This window comes from Megascapheus bottae, chromosome 5, assembly GCF_031878675.1.
Source record: "Megascapheus bottae isolate mThoBot1 chromosome 5, mThoBot2.hap1, whole genome shotgun sequence".
Classification (NCBI taxonomy): domain Eukaryota; kingdom Metazoa; phylum Chordata; class Mammalia; order Rodentia; family Geomyidae; genus Megascapheus; species Megascapheus bottae.
This window is the reverse complement of record NC_143513.1, coordinates 53873889-53891351: the sequence shown is the minus strand read 5'-3', so window position 1 is coordinate 53891351 and position 17463 is coordinate 53873889. Positions and strand designations below refer to the sequence as shown.

At 39.4% G+C, this 17463-nt stretch overlaps 1 protein-coding gene across 7 annotated transcripts in view; it reads left to right on the top strand.

The window, feature by feature from the left end:
- Positions 1-17463, top strand: part of Ica1 (islet cell autoantigen 1) — a 142877-nt gene that overhangs the window by 97235 nt on the left and 28179 nt on the right. For all 7 annotated transcript variants that reach the window (XR_016535538.1, XM_090333162.1, XM_090333163.1 and 4 more), the window contains 3 exons: positions 2285-2410; positions 3503-3601; positions 16442-16536. Coding sequence is in view for 6 of the 7 variants with exons in the window: in XM_090333162.1 (XP_090189288.1) it covers positions 2285-2410; positions 3503-3601; positions 16442-16536 (320 nt within the window). In the remaining variant the exon portion in view is untranslated. The remainder of the gene's footprint in view (positions 1-2284; positions 2411-3502; positions 3602-16441; positions 16537-17463) is intronic.

Genomic DNA, 17463 nt, shown 5'->3' with positions numbered 1-17463 from the left:
ATATTGTCATATTTCCTGTATGACATCATTTCTTTCTTCTAAAGACACTCAATGCCTAGCATTGGTCTGGATATAATAGGTGCTCAGTAAGTGTGTTGAATAAATGCACACGTGAAGCTCACTCCCCACATGCCTTTCCTTTCCTCTCAGAGGAGGGGCTGAGGACAGGTGCCTTTCAGGTGCCTAACTGATGAGGCTTTCCTGGCCCAATCCGCTGGTGAGCATGGCGGGGGTGGGGTGGTGGGGGAGGAGAGGTATGGTGGAAGGCTATAGTGACAATTCTTCCCCTTTTCTCCAGATTCCCACTTCTCAGAATCCAGTTATTATTTTTGCTGTCTCCCTTCTCCCCTCAAAGGGAGGAAGAAAATCACTGATATTCATATAAATGCTTTTATAATCAGAGCTTCCAAGAGCTGAAATGACAGCTCCAATTCTTTAGTGGGAATTGATTATACTGCAGGATTATTTCAGCTCAAGGTATGATCAGTTTGTGAGGAGCTTATGATTGTTGTTCTCTAGTCTTTCTAGCTCCACCACCAGAGACTATTGATAGTTCTAGATGCTATTCCTATGGCATCTCTTCATACCGGGCATGCATTCTACCAAAATGGTGCTAAATGGACAGCTTCAGTATTTCTCAGTTCCATAAAATCCTACAGGGAAGACTTAGTGTTTCTGAGTGAATCGTGGTTTGAACATGTTGATTTATCAGGGAGTAGAGGAACTTCCTTTCACCGAGTAGCATAGCTTTGAGATCAGTCAGGGTGACTTTGAGGGCCAGCCATACTGAAAGTGAGCCCTGGGCCTCAGGAAGACTCAGTCCCCATCCAGGAGGAAAAGCATCAGAGCAGTACGATAGAATAATGCAGACAGCCAGTAAACAATTGTGTCAGTCACTAAATTTACTATTAGTATTATTTCAATTATTATATAATTCCCCCCACAATGTTATAAGTGGTGAATATGCTCATATCACTAGTAAATTAATGTATTTACAGCAAGTAATCTACAGGTTCACTTCCAGGGAACATTCATTCCAAAACAACTTTAATCAATACATTATTTTATTTAAAAAATTTTAGAGGTTATATGTAAATATGGACTTCTTTGTTTAGATGGCTCAACAAAGTTCTTCGTTCATCCAGCGAGTATGTTTTAAGTACCTGCTTTGTACAAGGTTGACATATGATGTAATGGTAAACAAGATAGACTATACAGCTAGGGGTAGCTCAGTAACGGAGCACTTGCATAGCATTCAAATGGACCTGGGTTCTATCCCCAGCACCAAAAACGTAAATTAAAATGTTGCTTGCACGTTGTCAATACCACCTGGTGTCTTATGATAAAAGACCATTACAGAGTCAGTTGTTTCTTATGTTCACTTCTGCATATATTATCTGCAACTACGTGAATTATCTTAGGTAAGTTAATTTTTCAACTCATCATATTGAATACATTAAACATGTACAGCTTTTTACGTGTTAATCATATACCTCAGTAAAGCGATTTGAAAATAAGTGGCCTATTATATTTCGGAGACCCTGGAAAAGAAAGGGGCAAATTTTGACTGCCTAATTTTCAAACTAGCAATATTAGATTTTCAAAATTGTTATTTGTATTCTGAAATAATATATAGACTCAACATTTCTGAATTTTTCTGGTCTCCCCTCATGAATTTCTAGATGGTTTAGAGATGGACGTGGAATTGCTGATATATATTTCCATAATAAAAATTTGAAGGTTTTTATGAAGTAGTATTTTAAGCTATAGAAAAAAATGCCTGATATAAATCTTAGGTTAGGAGGTCCTGAAATAGAGGAAGGGCCTTCATGGAAAACAGGTAGTATCCATGTAAAACCTGTAGGTTAATAAATAAGATGTGTCAGTAATCATTTCCTCACGTCAGCAAATGTTATAAATGACGTTTAATATTAGGAAAACTGAGTTAAAAGGTATGAAAAATCAGCTTCCAAATTAGCTTCCATAATTAGGAAAAGTATGGAACAAATATTCCCTGTGCATCTCCAATTTCTCCTTCCTCTGATTTTAACGTGTGTCCAAGAAAAATATAATTAGAACAGTACATCTGCTATAAGATGATAATTTTCTATACTTCCATTTAGGTCTTTGTGAAGTAAAGAATGGATGTTATTGGAGCTTTTAATTTGTCTAGAATTTTCCAACGTGGTTTTTTTCTTTATGTAAAAGAGAAAATTACTATTAGAGGTCATTTTTATCATATTTTTAACTATTTTGACTCAGAGGTTCCATTTTACTTTCCTAGGTACAGACACAAGTACGCCTTGCAAAAAAAAATTTTGACAAATTGAAGATGGATGTGTGTCAAAAAGTGGATCTTTTAGGAGCAAGCAGATGCAATCTCTTGTCTCACATGCTAGCAACTTATCAGGTAACAAAGCGATATTTGTTCCAATGTAAGTAGACTGGAATGGGGCTTAGAAAACGTAAAACTCATGTTTGCACCAAACAAATGGTTTGTGAGTTACAAAGTTCTGAATGCCTTTCTCATAATTTATGTACCCCATTTCGGGCTTCCATATTCTACAGTTTAATCAGACTGAGTAATCTCCCTGTCCTTGTATAGAATGGAATTTACCACCTCCCTGCACTAACTTCAGGTTTCCTCTCAGGGTGGAATGCCTTTTCCCCTTTACCTGGGCCTTCCCAAATTGTGCTCTTTTTGATACACCCCACCAAATGTCCTACACCGCTCCAACTCCCCCCAATTCCCCTAGCTTTCATGGTCCTCTAAAATATAAATTGGACTCACTTTCTGTACCCTTGGTTTCCCATGAGCTCTGCCCTATGTACTCCATGTATTTCAGCCAAACTAAAGTCCATGGCATTGTATGACACCCTATGTCACACATTCCTTACTGATGATCGTTATGTGGTACACTTGGTTTTCTCTCTGAATTCCTTCAGCATGACATCTGTGTCCATCAATAGTACTACTGAACCTCAACTGTGTGTGGGGTGCCAAGTAGTGGCTGTTATGGGGGGTATGAAAATTGACACCACCAGATACCTTGTTTTCCGAACACTTAAAAGTTTAGCAAGTAGGACACAGGAAGCTCAGATTATATTTCCCAAACTTCTAGGATAGAATAGAGTACACTAAGTGAAAAAAGTTCTCAGAAAACCATTAGTATTTGAAGAGGGAGAAATCACCCCAGTTGAATGATCACAAGGCCAGATTAATGATTAGCACTGGATTTTGGAGGACAGATTAGATGAGACAAAGAAAATGGAGAAGAGAGAGTTCCAGGTGGTAGGAGCAGACTGTGCTGTGGGAGGCCTTTAGTTTGGCTGAAATACAAGGTGCACATAGGGCAGAGTACATGGGGAACAAAGGGTGCAGAAATGAGTTCAAATTATATTTTAGAAGACCTTGAAAGCTAGAGTGAAGCATACTTCTATGGGGCCCACCACTAGCTCTGAGCATTCAAAATATCAGTAGATTTCCTGTCTCTCTTTACAGACCACTCTGCTTCATTTCTGGGAGAAAACTTCTCACACTATGGCAGCTGTCCATGAGAGCTTCAGAGGTTATCAACCGTACGAGTTCACCACCCTGAAGGTATGAAGGCTAGAGTAGCCATTAAAACACTTTATAAAAGTCAAATTCTAGTAAAGCATAAGCAGTGTCTATTACAGTGAGCTTCATTTTTCCAAGACCCCAAATACAACAGGTCCAAGTGACTTACATCTATAATCCTAGCTACTTAGGAAGGCGTGTTCTGAGGACTGCAGTTTGAAACGAGCCTAGGAAGCAAAGTCTGTAAGACTCTTATCTCCAATTAACCATCAAAACTCTAGAGGTGGAGCAATAACTCAGGTGATAGTGCACCAGCCTTGAGGGAGGAAGCTAAGAGACAGCTCCCAATCCCTGAGTTCAAGCCCCCAGTATTGGCACACACACACACACACACACTCCAAAAAGAATCATGTTCCCTGAAGAGTCTTTTATACTACATCCCTATGAGATGCTGTGATAACCCACTGAACTCTACAGACATTGAGCCTCAGTACCCACATTACTGGCAGATGAACTCTGGCGAACTCTAGCCTGAGTTAAGGTCTTTTTTTTTTTTTAGAGCACATTGCCACAGTGAGAACTGTCCAAGAATCTTTTAGTTGGTTGCCTTTTTTGGTTTTGTTTTGGTAGTATTAGGACTGGCAAAAAAATAGGAAAGATATTTGGAGGTTCAAATGGATTTTGTAGAATGACAAGACAACAGTGGGATACTTTGTAATCAGGCCATATTTTTTTGTTGCCAGTTGTGGGGCTTGAACTCAGGGTCTGAGCACTGTCCTTGGACTTCTCTCAAGACTAGAGCTCTACCACTTAGCACCACTTCCAGCTCTTTCCCTATGTATGTGGTACCGAGGAATCAAACCTAGGTCTTTGTTCAAGCTAGGCAAGCACTCTACCACTAGGCCAAACTCCTGGCCTCACCAGGTCATATTTTTGAAGAAAAAATATCAAGCAAAAACTAACTGAAGTTTGTCTTGAAATTTGCCTTGTTTTTCTAGCAATTTGTGTTTTTTCACAACAATACATCAAAACATTAGAGAACTTTTTTTTGGTCTTAAAATGCTTCTTTGAACTTGAGGTATTTATGTTTCTACATCTACAAAATTACTTAGAGAGAAATCTTTATAGACCTTGCCTTCAATGAAAATCCCAGAGGAAACCAAGAGAGTTCACTTGTCCTGGGATGCACCTGACCAGAACAGCAGGCTGTGAACTTAGGCTTCCTAACCCCCACCTTGCCTGGGCATTGTTTGGCACTAACTGACATTGCTGCTTTGCAAGCACATGTAGAGAAGGTACCTCTTTGCTCTATCAATTGTAAGCCCTTAAGTAGGTTGGACCTTTTTTTTTTAATATGTCGTCCTTTGTCCAGCCAAAACATTCTGCACACAGTTAGTTAGAAGCCTTCCTCACTGTGACAGAGTGCTGTTGTTGGTAGGAGCTGCATTTTCCCCTGTGATCTGCTGCTTTCAACGCCACTAGAAGTTGCCATCCGGACCAAGGGAGAGGGGATATAATTCTAACTCTTGCTACACAATTATTACACAACCCTAAACAGACCATAGACCAACCTTCCATAAAGCACATTCAGGTCATCCTGTCTTATCTAGTGTCTAATAACAAAGGTTGCCTGACTTCAGAAGGACAATTCTACAGAACACAAGTTGGCTTGTTAGAAGATGAAATGATGTCTACCTCAAGAACAGTTCACAAGAACTTCATGAGTTTATTGCATATAAAGTACATCAATTCGTGACATTGAAGTTGTGCCACAAGCATGGAAGAACCCATATGTGTGTCTCTGGCCTCCTGTGCTGAGGAAAATATGGCTCCTTAATTTTTGCCATGCTATTTGACCCTGCAGAGAGGATCAAGCTGATCATGTGAGAGGATTTCTGGGCAGTGAATTTAGTGAAAGTTTAACAGTCATGGCTCAGGACATAATTACAATTACTTTAAGCAGATGACTCTCTTTTACGTTTTATATCCCCAGAGCTTTCTTTAAGTTATAGTTGAAATAATAGTGCATACTTCATTTGTAATCTTAGCAGGAGTCATATATCTATTAAAGTATAATGGTATTATAGAAATATTAAGTATCCAGAAATTAACTCAAATACACTATGACAATGACATCTGTAGGATGCTATTTATCTAGGTTTTCAGTATGACATACTAGTATTTTCAAGCAGAAAATTAATTATTTTTACAGACTCAAAGATGATAAAATCAAATCTTGTTATTTGTTCTATAAACAGAGATACTTGCAGATAAAATTGTCTACCACAGAACATAAAAATAAAAACTAAGAATGGTCAAGTATAAGGATATTTAAATTCCTTGCCCTCTTACATCAACATCCTTCTCTCTCTCTCTCTCTCTCTCTCTATATATATATATATATATACATATATATATATACATATATATATGTATATATATATCCTATATTTATAAGATTTTTATTTTATTAAGCTTCCTTTTAATACATATAATTCGGGGATGGCACTGTCTACAGTCATGGATATTTTGAAATTTAAATAATGTTTTCATGATTAATTTGTTCTCTGGGTTTACGTAAGCAAATAGCCCCTTAAATGCCTTTTGGGACTCTGACTGGAAAGAAAACATTGTCTTTGGAGAGAGTTGCCAAGCTCTGTTAATGAAAAGCAAGCCATTTGTTTTCTTTGCTTTAGGGTGTATTCTGAGTGTTGGTAATTGTGCCACTGCAGCTGTATTTCCTGACTGTTAGTTTTATGCTTGATGAAGGATGATAATTAATGTGTTAAACACTTGGTGTATCCTGTTAAGAGGGGGAGTTTTGTGGCGGAATTATAGAGCTGTGTCTCATGCTGTTAAAAGTTCAAAGTTTTACTTCAAATGACTCTTTCTCTAAGAAGTATGTAATAGAGTTGTTTTGCAGGTGTGTCTTTTGTTATTTTTTGTGAGGTACTGGGGCTTGAATTCAGGATCTGAGCACTTCTCCTTAGCTTTTCCTCTCAGGGCTGATTCTACCACTTGAGCCACAGCTCTACTTCTAACTCTTTAGTGGTTAGATAAGTTATATAGACTTTCCTACTTGGGCTGGCTTTGGAACTGTGATGCTGATATCAACCTCCTGAGTTTAGGATTGCAGGCATGTGCCACCAGCACTCAGCTCATAAAAGTTCTTTTACAAAATAATCACATTTCAGAAGCAAATGGAACCTGTACCTCACACAATGTGGAAAACTTCTAAGTGGTTGTTGTGAAGTTTTGTGAGGATTTTGTCGTAAAGTTAGTGCTTTGTTGCCTGGGCCTGATATGATTATACTGATTTTACCTTTATGGATATATTCCTTCATCATTTTAATTTGGTGATCGATTTTTGTAATACTTCACTATATGGAAAAAGTTAGCCTTGACATGTATAAATGTTTTTAAATTTTTAACCTCCTAATTGTAACAGGTCAACTTTAAAGTGGAATCCATTCAGAAAACAGATTCCACTTTAAAGTTGATGAAAGGGATGGTGGAATTGGTGGTGGTGGTAGTGGTGGCGGTGAAAAGTGGCAGCAGAGTTGTTGAGATGATAGCACAGATGGTGAAGGTGACCAGAAAATGACCACACTGGGGGTGATGTGGCAGTCATGGGAAAGGCTCTAGTAACTTACATAATGGATCCAGTAGTCAGCCATTGAAAACAGAGGTACAGGACACTTGATGAAGAAGCCTCGGTACAGTAGGCCAGATTGTCTTACCATTTTCATCTGTGATAGTTAGGTTTTTGTGAGTTTCACAGGCCAGGCTGAGAATGGCAGTTTGTAGGAGATCTCACTAGGCCTGGCCTCAGGGTACCCAGCCCACTCCCTCCTTGGCTCTCACAGACTCTCTGACAGCTCTGTTCCCAAACTTGTCCTTCAGACCCCCAGGCCTTGGTCTGGGCTCGCCCAGTTCCCACCAGGGAAGGGAGAGGGCTGGGCTGGCCTACAAGCCAGAAAGAAAGGCAGGAGGCTGGCCATGTCTGCAACAGGGCTTATTCTAACACATGCAATTTGGCTTTACAACTGGCTCTTGATCAGTGCCAAGATTTTAACTCTAAGGAAACCTGAATTTGAAAACATAACTCTGAACATGTTCAAAAATAAGGGTCGAAACAGCTGTGCTAGTGTTTCCTTTTTGCTCTCTGGGGTGTAGGTCTCAATTCTGTTATACAGAACATTTTTGAGACCCAAATGCTTTTTTGCTTGAAAATTCAACAAAACATCCTTTTCTAAATTTTGTTTTTCTTAACATTTTTATCCCTAGCAGCTTTCTTCCACCCACCTCCACATTTCTCAGTTAATCATTTGAACATTTACCGACAGGCCACATGGCTCTGTAGTTACTTGCTTTGAAAAATAAAGCCATAATAGTTTTTATGAAAACTGGGTAAATATCCTCGCAATTCTATTTTAGCAACTTGTCCCAACAAGGCAATTACTTATGGCGAACATCCAGGATATCTTTTTAGACTTTCAAGTTTTCTCTGTGTGTCATTACTCTACAGGGCATTTAGCAAAGGTTTTTGTTTTTGTTTTTGTTTTTGTTTTTCCCAAGCTACTCCAGGCCAAATCATTGGAAACAGCAATTTGGGATGCATCCAGGTCACTAGAGAGGAGGGAATAATAGATGAGCTGACCAACACCATCACTGAAATTTGAGGTGAATGACCAGAGAGTGGCTGACATTTGTTCATCTCTGCCTTATGGTGATTAGCATTCATTCTCCAGGCAGCTGGTCACCCGCCTTCCTCCAAATGACATGGGTCTTCACTTCCCCCACTTGATTCATTCCCTAACTCCTCTTTTAGAGCAAAAATGGTTACCACTGTGCCAGACAGTCTGCTGAGGGAAAATGAAAATAATATCTAGGAGAGTTTTTCATACTGGATATGGGACTCAGAAGTCCCAAGATAGCTATTATTACAATTAATAACACTGTTGGGTTCAGCATGGACATATAGAATCTACCATAAATATTTTCCAGATTAAACTCAGAATCTTACATATCCTTGGTCTTGTGTCAAGTGAGTCAACTGGACCTCAGAGAAGTCTAACAATTTTGCCAAGGCCATATGCAGTGTGTGGTAATTTTGGGGAAAAGCTTAGCCATTTTCCAACCTGCTATGCAGTTTCCCACACATACTTCTGACTGTGAGGCAGGTGAGCAAGAGAAAGATGTGCCACCTTTGAATGGCACAACTATAAACTCCCAATTAAAAATAACACTTTGAAGTGTTTGTTTGTAAGTGGAAACTATAATTTATATGATGGTCCCTCAGATTCCTGGGAGCCCAAGGGACTGCTCTCTTAGAGGAATGAAATCTCCTCAGCACTTCTCATTGAAAGAGGAGTTCAGGAAATGTCCTTGGCTTGGCTCTTCAAGACCTTTTCTTAACAAGTTATAGGATTTTAAAGACTTAGATTTAAATATTGCTTCTACTTATTTATGGTTGAATGGCCTGAAGCAAGTTACTTCACCTCTTTGAGTTTCCCTTTCCAGGTCAGGCACACGATGTTTATCCCTATTTTGTGAAGATTAAAAGAGAGGTATAAACTGGGCACCCAGTGGCTCATGCCTGTAATCCTAGCTACTCAGGAGGCTGAGATTAAAGGATTGTTATTCGAAGCCAGCCTGGGCAGGAAAGTCCATGAGACTCTTATCTCCAGTTTAATACCAGAAAAACCAGAAGTGGAGTTGTGGCTCAAAGTGGTAGAGTGCTAGCCTTTAGCAAAACCGCTCAGTGACAGCATCCAGGTCCTGTGTTCAAGCTCCAAAACTAACCAAAGAGTGGGAGGAGGAGGAGGAGGAGGAGGAGGAGGAGGAGGAGGAGAGAGAGAGAGAGAGAGAGAGAGAGAGAGAGAGAGAGAGAGAGAGAGAGAGAGAGAGAGAGGTGGATTCAGTATGAAAACTGAACACTGAACGATTCTCATTAAGCCCTTTCAAAGTAAACCACATCAAAGCATGTTTTGAATGCTTACTATAAGCTTGATACTCTGTAGAAGCATTTACTCAGTTTCTCTTCACAGATGTCCCCCAAAAGGTATACTTAGCATACCTCCATTGTTCAGATGGGTAAACAAGGAAATCACAATGTTCATATAACCCTATCTAATCTTTTTCCAGGACACCATGATACCTTCCCATTACCAATTTGCCATCTTATTTCAAAGTATAATATTGCATGTTTTGACCATCAGTAGTTGTTCATGTTGATAATCCTAGCTATTCAGAAAACTGGAATTTTAAGTTTGTGGTTCAAAGCCAGCCTGTTTAAAAACAAACAAACAAACAAACAGAGTCTGCGAAATTCCTTTTCCTCAATTAACTATCAAAAGGTGGAGCCATGGCTTAAGTGGTAGAGCATTAACCTTGAGTAAAAAGCTTAGGGTCAATGCCCAGGCCCTGAGCTTCAGGACCAGCATACACACACACACACACACACACACACACACACACACACACACACACACCACACCTCCTCCACCATTCCACGCATGTTTTACTTATAATTATGATCACATTTTTGTGTTTCTTTTTTGTTTATAGCACAGTTCAAGGTCACTTCTAGTCCTACATAAATAGCATTTCCTTTTTATTTTATTTTTTTGCCAGTCCTGGGCTTAAGTCCAGGGCCTGAGCACTATCCTTGGGTATTCTCAAGGCTAGAGCTTTACCACTTGAGCCACAGCACCACTTCTGGCTTTTTCTATGTATGTGTACTGAAGAATAGAACCTAGGTCTTCGTGCATGCTAGGCAAGCACTCTACCACTAGGCCAAACTCCCAGCCCAATAGCATTTCTTATATGGTGTCTCTGTACATATCTGAGTGCCTTGCAGCGGTGAGAAGGATGTATGTGCTAAATGTCCATGAATTGCCTGGCTGGTGCACATTATGGCCTCTGCTTTTTATTTCTCATGTGCTATTAATTATATAAACACAAACATATACACATCCAACTGAGTTCAGCAACTTTGAACCATGCCTGGCTATTTTAAGCACTTTCATTTCTTTCTGTGGACAATTATTTGGCACCCTTGTATACATACAGTGTAATTAATGGAAAGTAGCATAAGAAAATTAAGTGTCCTAATTAAAGATTAGAGGAAATGTTACTCAGTTGTCTGAGTTAGACATTAAATTTAGGTTTATTAACATTGGCTGCTGGCCTTTTGTCTGAGAAATGTGTTTTGCTGAGCTTTCATTCAGATGCATGTTGCTGTTGCTTTTATTTTCCTAATACAGGAAGTAGTAACTCCCTTTATTATATTAAGCTGTTTCCGTTCTAAGACACTTCTGCAAGCTGGGTCTGCAGTTTCCTCTGTCAGGCTGATCTTATATGTTGTGTGTTTGGTTCCTGAAACCATTTATACATTGATGGAAACTATTAGCATATTTTTGCAGCCTTTATAGAGAGAAATTATTTAGCTTAAAAACACTCTTGTACTCCATAGAGAACCTTTCTGTCTTAATGATGCCATGTGTTTTCTGCTGCTGCAATAGTGCTCTTTGCAGTCAATTTTAATACAGAATCAAGAGGGCTTGGGTTTTCCAAACAGAATGCTTTAGACTTTTCTTATCTGGGCCGGGATTCAAATGTGGCTTCCATCAACCAGTGACTGGAAATGCTTCCAACTGATGGGTGTTGCTTTGGTACAGAAGCCCCAGACCTCTTCTATTCATGTCTGAACAGGTGTTTAAGTCACACAGAAAATAATGCCACCTCTGACTTTTACCGGATGATGTAGGATTAAGTGCTTTCAGATGACTGGTGGACTTCAAAATAATCTGAAGAATTCACCTCTACCCCCTACCCCCAGCCCATAAAGCTTTGAGGGAGAATGCTGTCCACCCCACAGAATGTCCTGTATCTGACTGTCACACCCAGGAACCAATTTCCTGGAAAGACAGGGAACATGATTTGCCATCCCCGACCTTCCAGCATTCTCTTTACCCTGCTTATGTCTGCAGTATATACCATCTTCTGAAAGAAACAAGTTCCATGTGTGAAGTTTCTCTTCTTCTTTCTGTTTAGAAGAGAATATAGCCTTGTTAAATTTGATCTAAAAACTTTTGCTTGAAGAGATGATCCTTGAAAATGTCCTAAAATTTATCACAGTAAAGGTTGTATAAGTCAGTGAATATGCTATAAATTATTTATGTGTATATTCTAGAAATGTTTGGATTTTATGAGGTGTATATCTCAGCGAAGCTACTGTGTATGTGAACATACATAGATTCTCCTTGGTTCAGAAGAGTAATATTTAATAAATAAGCTTACATGCTCATATTAATTTTGTTTGAGGCTTTAAAATCCCTTCCATATTATTCCCTTGAGCCTTTTAATTTCCTAGTCAAAGAAATCTTTTTTTTTTTAGTTTAACCTATGTACATTGGTTTATCAACCAAATATTGAGCACCTCTTGAGCTGCAGAAACCAAGTTGTTATAGGAACAATGATGATGTAGGAAGAGGAGTGATTCAGAGGACTTATTAATAATAAATTAAAGTAGCAACTGGAACTGCAACTATTCTGTTGGGCAAACACAATAGTGTCTTAACTGTGATGGTGGTGACAGGGAACCAACAATTGAGCCCCTGCTAATGGCCCAACTGCCAAAGGGCTTGAAAAGAAGGAATGAGTGGTTTACATTACAAAGGAATTGTCTGAGAGCTGCTCAAGTGTGGTCAGGAGGGGCGGTCGGACTGGAGACAGCAAGTATGATAACCATGAAACTGTCAAGGGCATCTTGGGGCCTTAGGCAAAGGCTGTGGCAGCTTGATGCAGCCTCCAAAGCAGACAAGTCCTAGCCCTGCCTAGGGTTGACTTACAAAAATGAAACACAATGAGAAGATCATTGAACCAGGAGGCCTGGACTAGTGTCACAGAATCTAAAAGTAAATCCTGAGATTCATCAGAACATTGGCCACCGCAAATACTCCTGGCTTTCCCCTGATCAGAATTGGACCACTCTAAGGAGAATAAGAATTCTGTAGTGTCTGTGTGTGTGAATATTATACTGTGATTGGCAGATCTATTATCAAGAGTATGTTCTTGACATCTGATGAACTGATCACGAGTATACACTCTTAATCTCTCTCCTCTCTCTCCCTCCTTTCCTTTGTACCTGATGCTTTGAGATATATAAAAAGAATCATGATTATCTGCAATCCAAATACCTTTGTCCCATTTGTTCTAAGAGTGTCCTAGGTAGCATTTTTGCTTCTAGCCTAGGATACAAGCTGACTATCATGTATAACCTTTAGCTTTTATGCATTAGAGACAGAGACAGCAAAAGAGTGTAATGAAGCAAATGGGGCAAAATGTTTACTCAGTAAACAATGTTTACTGAGAAAAGGAATGTTCTCCCTGTGTGATGCTGCTGACCTTTTTAATCCCATCTCATAAGACCTAAATTCTGGCCTACCATACCACAGGGCATCAAATAAACCACATTGTTCCCACCTTTGGGCCTTTGCAGTGAGGGTGTGCTCCTCTGTGGGAACTACACAAGGCTGACTCCTTATCAGTTCTCAGTTGAAGTGTCACTTTCAAGAGAAGACATCCTGTTCAATGAGGCAATGGCCCAATATCTCTTATTTAAATGACCTATCTAGGCTCATCAAGAGCCGATAATTCTGTCCATCTTATTAACTACTGTCTCTGAACTATCCAAAGCAGTGCTTGACACTTGGTTGGTGCTCAAGGAGTATTAGCTGAATGACTATACTAACAAAGTAGGGTGTCATTAAAAATGATAGCAATGAAAAAAATGATAGCATTGGGTGGGTAGTGTGGCCTAGTGGTAGAGCACTTACCTAGCATGCATGAAGACCTGGGTTCATTTCCTCGGTACCACATACATAGAAAAAGCTAGAAGTGGTGCTGTGGCTCAAGTAGTGGATCTGTAGCCCAAGAGCAGTGCTCAGGCCCTAAGTTCAAAGCTGGGACTGGCAGAAAAAAAATTATAGCTGTGCCTTATAGATAGGCTTTAATTAAAATGTTTCAGAAGTCTAATCCAGGGATATGTACTCACAGAGAAAAACTTGATCCTCCTTTAGTATATTGGTGTATTCATTTGCCAATAATTAATTCAACATTTTAATTTAATATTAAATGCTCAAGACATACAATCATTCTATACTGCCAAGTCTAATAATCTGATTATGAGAACCTATGCAAATTCTGTTGTGTAAGAAGAAATACAGAAGCTGGGCACGGGTGGCTCATGCCTATAACCCTAGCTGTTCTGGAAACTGAGATCTGGGGATGGCAGTTTAATGCCACCTGGGCAGGAAAGTCCACGAGACACTTATTTCCAACAAACTACTCAGAAAAGGCCAGAAGTAGCTCTGTGGCTCAAGTGGTAGAGTGCAAGCACAGAGGGTTCAGAGACACAGTAGAGGTCCTGAGTTCAAGCCCTAGGACTGGCCAAAAAAAAAAAAGGAGAAAGAGGGAGGAGAAGGAGGAGGAACAGGAGCAGGAGCAGGAGGAGAAGGAGAGGAGGAAAAGGAGCAGGAGCAGGAGGAGGAGGAGGAGGAAGGAGGAGGAGGAGGAAGAAGAAGAAGAAATACACTGTGACTGTGGTAGAATGCTTACCTAGATGCATGAAGTCCTGGATCTGATTCCTCAGTATCACATAAACAGAAAAAGCCGGAAATGACTTGTGGCTCAAATGGTAGAATGCTAGCCTTGAGCAAAAGAAGCTTAAGGACAGTGCTAGGGCCCTGAGTTCAAGACTGGCAAAAAAAAAAATGTCTATAAAATATATAGATAGACTAATTCAATTTCTACCAATAGCTTGAGCTTAAGAAAGAACTATATAAAAAGAATCATTCTACGGAAATTGAATTATGATACCTTTTGTATTTTTCCACCATTTTTCATATGGTTCTGTTGTTAAAAAATTATTTTGAAAGGAAAATAATAAGAAGATAGATATGACTAGGTATTAATGAGACTGTAAAATGTTACTTGGAGTTTGAAGGAATTGATTGAATTTGGCATGCTTAGTAAAGCAGTATGAAAAACTGTGGTAAGTGATCTGTGCTTTGAAAAGACAGGATTTTTGAGGAGACTAAAGAGACATTTCAGACTGAAAATCATATTTCAGAATATCTTTCCTTAAAGATAGATGAATTTGTAGATTAGAGGTGGAAACAAATAAGGGACGATTATAATTTTTTAAAGAATGGGTGTTTTGGGAAAATTTTGCTCAGTACAGCCTGAAATCAGTCTGGCAGTTAGCAGGGGCAGGCCACTGTCCATCTGGTATCCATGGCAGACTCCAAAGTCAGCCAGAGCCTGCTCAATGTGAACACAGCCTCGAACCATCCTCTCTCTGGCCTTACCCAGCCATTACTAATCAATCTGAATTGGCCAAGAGATCTGCCTATGATCATGAGAGGGAAGAAAACCACATGAAGGAGGTGGACAGGATGAAAATCTGGATTTTAGTAGTTCTGAGAATAAAATAAGGATAAGTATCTTGAGATGCTTCCTTTGCTTTTATAAATATGTATTTTAATTAGGGCCAGAAATAGGGATGTGTGTGTAACTCATTATACTTCTCCAGCTGTTAAAGAAATATTTTTTCTTTTTTTTCTAGGTCTTTGTTAGTAATATACAGTTTGTAGAAACTTGCTTTCAAAGAATAATGTCTTAAAATATTTAATAAATCTTGAAAACAGTAACTTCAACAAATAATGTCGCTTAAAAAAGACTCACCTGTTTTCAATCTAGAAATATTTAGATGCACCTGCTCTGCTCATTTGTGGGAGTTAAGTTGTCAGAATATGCTAAGACTATTTTGGGTTTAAAAAAAGGTTTTGTTTTCTGTTATTTTGTGAAAGTAGTTTTTAAATTGCAAAATAGCAAACAAAATTAAAAATAAAATGGAATTGCCTCATCTTTAGTGGCAGAGGAAGCTTCTCCTCTTGTCAGTGTGTGGGCTGCAAGCAGAACAGAATGTTTATCTTAGCTGATGGTTGAAGTTGGAAAATAAAGCTAGCAATAGCCAAAAGGCCTTCTTTTGCACAACTTATCACAGGAGGGAAAACATAAATCTAGTGGCAAATCCACTCTCCTTTATAAGCTAGTATTTCTTGGATGGCCCTGAGAACATTGTTGCTTTGCAGTAGTAAATTGCATTTCTGTCCACTTGTTTGGCGGGGGGAGTTATTTGCTTCATTTTTTAAAATATATTATCAGGGTGATGTATAGAGGGGTTACAGTAATATTCATTAGGTACTGAGTGCATTACTTTTTGAGCATTGTTACCCATTCCCATGTTTTACTCCCACTTTCCCTCCCCCTATTGCCTCCCAAGTTGTAGAGCTCATTTCCGACATATTGTCTTGTGAATCTCACAGTTACTCTGATTCATCCTTCATCCTTTGTCTCATCATCTTATCATCTTGCTTTTCCCCTTCCCTTCCTGAGTCAAATAAATGTATATACAATACATCAGGGACCAAAGTCAGATACAGCAAGAACAAAGGCTAAACCATAAGGGAAAGAAAAACAGAAAAAGAGAAAGGAGTAAAAAAAAAACTCCACATAGTACATTAAAAACAACATCAACCACAAGGATGACTCTTGTTTTCCTATCCTGGAGTTTCGCTTGGCCTCTTCCTATATGGCCACATGCACATAAGCTTTTTAGCTATTGCACTCCTCTGCTAAGAGAATCCTAGATGTATACTAAATTTTAGAGTCTACAGAGTCTATGTTTCTTTGGGCCTGGTATGCTTCACTTAATATGATTTTTATTGGTAACTTTTCTCTCCCTCTCCCCATTTTTCTTTTCTTCTTTTTGTCTTTATCTTCTGTTTTCATCACTTATGACTCACCATCAAGAGCTTACAAGACCCCATGAAGACTCTAGTTGGGAAAGAAGAAAGGAAGATTAACCGGCAGGAAAGCACAGAAGCAGCAGTGCAGGAGCCTAGCCAGTAAGTCCCAGGTCTCTGCTCATGGAATGGCTTCCTCCATCCTCACTGGCCAAGTCCAGACTAGTGCTCCACACTGAGCCCCCATCCCACCTGAAACCCATGGCTGGTGGCCTAAAAAGTTCCCACACTATCCCCACAGTGCCCGGTTCCCTGTCTCTTGTCTCAGCCGCAGATTTGTGGATTCATGAATCCTGTCTGGTCCTGTTGTCACTCCTGGCTCACAAGATGCTGTCTTAGACAAGAAATCCCCTGGCTTTTCTTGTAGAAACTGGTGACTTAGGAAATTGCCTTGGTAATGCACATAGGACTGAGCTATTATCCTACAAAAATAGTGGCTTGTGACATTTTTGTCTTCACTGCTCAGACTGTTTTGTCCTCTGTGAAGCAGAGAGCAGCTCCCAGTGCAGGAAGTGACTGCCCCACCTCCAAGAGCCTTACCTCTGTGTAAACAAAGCAGCTGCCTGGCTCATTAGAAACACCACAGTGAACTTTACAACACAGATGGCACACGGTTCCTCACTCCATCCCAGCAAGAAGGAGTGCGAAATGTGAATTGGTGAATGTGTGTCATTTCTCTATGGCGATGTCATAGCTCACAGGAATGCAATTGCCCTTTGAACTGGCTGACCTAAGAGAGCAAATTCACCACCGACCTTAGCCCCATTCATTACTTTTCCCCACATCACACAATTTAGATGACCATTTTATGAGAAAGTAGGCTTGCATTGTTACCATACTTCTAAATAAAATTCCAGATGCATTTTTTCAGATATGTTTTTGTTCCATAGAAACATTTGCTACCAATGTTAGCTCTCTCCCTCCCTCTTTTTTTTAAAGCAAATACTAGAAATTTTTCTAGTGCAGAATTAAGACTAGTTCCTATTGTCTAACAAACTCCAAAATGTGATCTGGATCCAATTTGATTGG